Raw genomic sequence first — 6,000 nt, forward strand, 5'->3', positions numbered from 1 at the left:
GCATATCCTTCGATAGTATGTACTTGCCTCAAAACATATCCTTCAATAGTAATAGTGTGTACTTGCCTCAAACTATATACTATATCAAAACACTTAGTATAATTTCTGTCTCTCCTCTCCTTCCTCTGCCATCTGCATGAGTCACTTCTGACAGTTTTTGCCAACATCAAGAATCCTGGGAGACATCCACCTACCCATCATCACACAGCCTGTAGTTGAAAGCCTCAGCTGTGCATGTTTCCCTAATAGACGGTGTAGAAGAGGGTGTGTCATTTCCCTTCACTCAGGTCTCAGATTACATTCAGCTGCCTGCTCTATGCTGTGCAGTGTGCGACATCAGATCCCTACCCCCTGCCTTCTGGAGCCAAGAAATTCTGTGCAAACGGAGCACCTTGAACGGCTGCAGATAAACAACTTATGTTGGAGGATTGGTTTCATCTCTGTGTATCACCTGAGGGTAGTCACTTAACTGGGTATATGTGAGGGTTTACCACAGGAGGCCCATATATGTCACCTCTGATCCCATGTAGAGCACTTTAGGACACAGAGTCGCTCCCGAGTAGGCCATGTTTGCTGCCGCTGCCCCACAGCAAAGATGGCCGACCACACTCGGGCGATCAGCTCAGCGACGCAGAGCCTATTAAAATCGAAGTCTCAGCATTGCCACAAAAGCACACATGGAGGCTGGCTGTGCTGTAAACTGTGAACTTGGGCTGTTACCAGGCTCTGCATCACTAAAGAGGCTCAGACACTTCGCCTGTCTTCTTTTACCAGGCTCAAAGTTTTGAGGTGCGCTAAAGATGGAGGGTCTAGTATGCTGTGCTGATCTCAGCTGTGCCCCCTTAAGACAACTGCTTCAGTTAGCCTCATTGGTGGAATGGCCCTGCTAGGACCCCAAAAAAATCTTGATGTACTGCAATTAATGACCAGCACCTGTGCTCACTAGTTATGATACACCCCTACCAAGTCAAGTGCCTTTCTGTCCCTTATGCAGGCTATGGACTGTTTGTTTATCGGCTGAATTTTCTGCCGAAAAACGAAACATTGGTCGTTCTGTTGCCACCAATGATTACGAAAAATCGGCAGTTTTTCGCAAATTTTCCAGCATGACCGATAAAAGAAAAGAGGAGGAACCACAAAAAATCGGCTGATGACATTGCCCCACTAACGGTGAGAATATCAGCCGATTATTCTTTTTGGCCGATAAATGAACTGTCTATGGCCTGCATTAGTGAGGCTGGTCATCATTGTGATGGGCCAGTAGTAAAGGGCATGAGATGGGCGAGGATATGTCAGAGCCAGATGGTCACTATTTGCATTACAGAGTATCCTGAGGCTGAATTCTTACAATTTGTGCTGGGTAAAGCGCACATTGACACATGCTAGATGTACTTCAGTTGATGTGCACGTTACATTTCACTGATGCTTGATACGTTTTATTTTAGCCAACAGCAAAAGCCCAAATACTTTATTTTTCTCTCCTTAAACGTAGCAGTGCCCTGCAACATGTTGTAAAGTGCTGTGGTGCGTTGTGCTGCCATTAAATACAGCATGTTGACTTCAAATGATCAGCTAATATGAACTAAGTACTGTGTGCAATATTCTAAAAAGCAATGTTCCCTTATGTGAAACTGATCGATGTCCAGAGCCAAGGCCATGTCCGAAGGCAAATCCCCAACATCTGGAACTGTCCCTGGAAAACCAGGACTGCCGATAACCTTCCACTATGAAGCTAGAGCGATACAATTAAATATTGATGCTAGAAAATCTGTGTCAATAATCAACTACTTTAAAAACAGGACAATGCCTTCACCACACAGAAAAAACACAGACTATGCAGCATCTGCCCGTCTAGAGCCAAACGCTGTATCCTGATTGATCAATTGCTGCTCACACGGATGCAGATGGCTGTACAACACCTATAAAAGTGGACATTTCTGTGCTCATGAGTTTGCATACTGTCACCTGTACAATCAATGACAGGCTGAGGCTGTATGCTGGTAACCACACATCTAAGGGCTCGGTCACACTATGGTGCAGGGATTACAGTGTTTCTGCATGCATTCTGCAAGGGCACAACTAAATCAATTGTTCTCTATGTGCCCTGTTCACACCATAACACTAGTATCATGTGCAGATTCTGCAACATGTATAAAACTCATTGAAACGCTCAGGAAAACTGATGTCTCTGCAAGTGAAATCTGCATGTCATTTTCCATCAGTTTTTCTGCATATATGCGTATAGGGAAGGATGAACAGCTCTGGACATAAACTGTCTGCTAGTGACAGTTAATCCAATCTCAAACGTTCCCAGTTCAGGTTATGTGATTGGTTAAATTCACACTGGCCTTTGATTTATTTCAATGCAGTAGAAACTATTTGTGAAGTATAAAACATTATGTCTCCTAGATCAAGTACTCCTGGCCAGGTCCACTTGTGCATCTGCATTTTCATGCACACCTATGGAAACAAATGTGCTCTATGTCATACAAAAAGAAGCAACTGCACCTTTTGCCATGTTGCATAAAAACACGTTACATTGGTATGAATTAGCCCCATTGACAACAATGGATGCACATTACGTAGATGTGAATGGGCTCCATGGACAATAATGAAAGTACATTGCGTAGATGTGAATGGGCCCCATGGTCAATAATGAAAGCACCTTGCCAAGGTGTGAAGGGGCCCTATAGACAGACAATCATGGAAGCACATTGCATAGGTGTGAATGGGCCCCATTGACAACAATGGACACACATTACATACCGTATTTGCCGGCGTATAAGACGACTTTTTTGCCCTGAAAAACATGCCTCCAAGTGGGGGGGTCGTCTTATACGCCGGGTGCACTTCAGTTGGGATAGATATAGCTGCCATAGTGGCCTCCCGATGCCCGCCCGCCCACCTCATTCTACATACCATCCAGTGCGGCCGCAGCGGGTCATCAGCGTGGCTGCGGCGAGCATCAGCAGCGATACAGGGGTGCCAGCCTTTTCTGCTCGGCGGGAAGCAGCGGCGCTCCGGCCCGCCCCTTGTCTATGCAGAGCTCGCACATGCGCACTAGTGCCAATTACAGGGAGATGCAGGGACTGGCCGGAGGCGCTGCGGTCGCGTACAATGGTGACAATGACAGATACTGTAGTGGCACTAATACTAATGGCACTCATGTGAAACCGGTAACAATAAATGCACACAGGGGTATACTGCGAATATAAATTAAGATGTTGAAATCAAATCTGATGTTCTGTTACGTTTTATTTGGTGTGTGGAAGGTGTGCGGAAGAGGGGGTAGTCTTATACGGCGAGTATATAACAAACTCTATATTTTGAGTGGAAATGTTGGGGGTCGTCTTATACGCCCAGTCGTCTTATATGCCGGCAAATATGGTAGCTCTGAATGGGCCCCATGGACAATGAAAGTACATTGCATAGGTGTGAAGGGGCCCCATGGACAATAATGAAAGTACATTGCATAGGTGTGAAGGGGCCCCATGGACAATAATGAAAGTACATTGCATAGGTGTGAATGGGCCCCATGGACAATAATGAAAGTACATTGCATAGGTGTGAATGGGCCCCATGGACAATAATGAAAGTACATTGCATAGGTGTGAATGGGCCCCATGGACAATAATGAAAGTACATTGCATAGGTGTGAATGGGCCCCATGGACAATAATGAAAGTACACTGCATAGGTGTGAATGGGCCCCATGGACAATAGAAGCACATTGCATAGGTGTGAATGGGCCCCATGAACAATAATGAAAGTACATTGCATAGGTGTGAATGAGTTCCATGGCCAATAATGAAAGCACGTTGCCAAGGTGTGAACGGGCCCTATAGACCATAATGGAAGCACCTTCCATAGCTCTGAATGGGCTCCATGGACAAAAACAGGATTCCTCTTGTTGCAGGATGGCTGGAGTATGACAAATCACACAGGTTTGTATGGGGACTAAATGTACTTGCATTTACATCTATTTAGACGTGTTCAGAGCAGGGGCGGACTGACAACTCATGGGGCCCCCGGGCAATAGGGGACCATGGGGCCCCTGTGTCCTTGCCCACACTCAAACCACACCCAAAAAAGCCTATTAAAAAAAAAAAAAAAAAAAAAAAAAAAAAAAAAAAGTACCAGGGACATCTCATGGGGCCCCCTTCTGACCCCGGGCACTGCCAGAGTTCCCAAGTGGTCAGTCCGCCCCTGGTTCAGAGTATCTAATCTGCCCCTGGATGTACAGAATCCTGTTTTCTCTAAACACAGCTAAACCGAAATTCACCTAAAAACACAGGTAAAACATACAGTTTGAATTATACATATTTAAAATCATTACATTTATATGCCTTTGAGAAATGTCCTATAAAAGCATTGCTAGTGTGAATACAGCCTTACCCTAGGCTCACACTTGAGTACCTCTGCATTATGTGTTTTTTGTTTTTAATGCCTTTAAAACATGCTCTCATAAAAGTCAATGTGGATAAACGCACACCCAAGCTTGCACCTTTTTTTCATGTGTTGTGAAAGTCTTTTGCATTAGTACGATTGGGCCCCATAGACAATTTAGCAAATCACTCTCCCATACCATCAACCCTCTCGTCTTGAAATGCATTGTCACTGTACAGTCTCCCAATATTTGTAAGGCACTGCACAAACTGACGCCAAATCAATTCTGGATTATAATATTAATAAATATTATAATTATTTTGAACCCTCTCACGTAATCACCAAAATGTGACAGTATATTCCAGAACAGACGTAGGTAGGGGTGAAGCAGCACACAGCTTTTTACCAATTGTTAAGGAAGACGTGAGCCGTCAATGTGATCAGCCTGGGGAGTCTCACCTCCCTGAACACACAGAACTAATAGGAATCCCCTTCTGTACCTATACAATGAGCCTCCTGCCCCACCCATGTGCAGGCTGATGAGACAAAGAGCTGGCATTCACACACTGCAGGGTGGAGGGGCATCTCTTCCAAACAGATCCACACACACCGGTTATATTTAGAAAGCCCTAAACAGTTGTCAGCTGCTCTACCCTAAGCGTGCAAATCGAACGACGTACACAAAGGGAGAGCACCAGCCTGACGCTCACTCACACATGTGAATACAACAGGATCCATTCACAAAGCCAACACACCAGGATAAGGAGTCTTATTAGCAAAAAAAGTGACAGTTACTGTTATTAAGTGCAATGAGATTTGAAAATGGCAGTTATGTGGCTGCAATAAAGAGCTTGGTGATAGAGCTTTGTGTTTAGGTGATCTTACCTCTGATCCCAGCAACAAGGAACAGCAGACAGAAGAGAGCGGGGAGCCTCGCCGTCATGATGTGCGTCTTCAGCTCCAACGACCAGACAGCTGTTGGGTATACAAATAGGAAAAGGTCTATGTAAACAATGATCAGATTCAGGAAAGCGCAAGCTTGCGAGCACCAGTACAGCAAGTTCAGCAGCTCTAGGAGGGAAAACCTGCCTAATTCTCTGCTACAGCCTGGAGAAAACTTTCCGCCCTGTTAAAAAAAAAAGAATCAGACTGCAAAGAACTTTCCAACCCCCTGTACCATTCTCCACCCAAAATGTGTTCAGGGGCCGCCCAGGACCAATAGACAGACAGCTGAGGAGGTTTGAGCTGTTCCAGCCCCCTCCTGCATTTGTACAAGGCTTTAGTAACAAGACACTGGCAGTATGGGTGTGTCACAGCCAGAGCAGCAAAGCTCCTCTGTATACATAAAAGGCCAACGCTGCTTCACCTCAATCCTTCCGTCCCTTCTCCATAGGACACAATCCTATAAAACCACACTTCTAACACCAAAGAAAAAAAAAGAAGCATTTTTCATTAAAAAAAGGACACTTTTCTCACACCAAAAATAAAAAAAAAAAAAAAAGCATTTTTCACAAAAAAAGACACTTTTCTCACACCGAAAAGGAAAGAAAAAAAAAAAAACATTTTTCTCACACCAAAAATAAAAAAAAAAAGCATTTTTCACAAAAAAAGGCTT

At 44.5% G+C, this 6,000-nt stretch overlaps 1 protein-coding gene across 2 annotated transcripts in view; it reads right to left on the reverse strand.

The window, feature by feature from the left end:
- The window catches only part of CD99 (CD99 molecule (Xg blood group)), a 91,297-nt gene extending 85,667 nt beyond the window's left edge, over window positions 1–5,630 (reverse strand). Inside the window, exons 1-2 of one of the 2 annotated variants that reach the window (XM_089683833.1) lie at window positions 5,475–5,630; window positions 5,271–5,360 (exon numbers count right to left, since the gene is read on the reverse strand). In XM_089683833.1, coding sequence (XP_089539959.1) covers window positions 5,271–5,328 — 58 coding nt within the window. In that variant the 5' untranslated portion in view covers window positions 5,329–5,360; window positions 5,475–5,630. The remainder of the gene's footprint in view (window positions 1–5,270; window positions 5,361–5,474) is intronic. The other variant, XM_089683834.1, reaches the window with a different exon arrangement.
- Window positions 5,631–6,000: the final 370 nt, after the last annotated feature.

This window comes from Staurois parvus, unplaced genomic scaffold, assembly GCF_062004578.1.
Source record: "Staurois parvus isolate SC_StPar_1 unplaced genomic scaffold, SC_StPar_1.0 ptg000324l, whole genome shotgun sequence".
Classification (NCBI taxonomy): Eukaryota; Metazoa; Chordata; class Amphibia; order Anura; family Ranidae; genus Staurois; species Staurois parvus.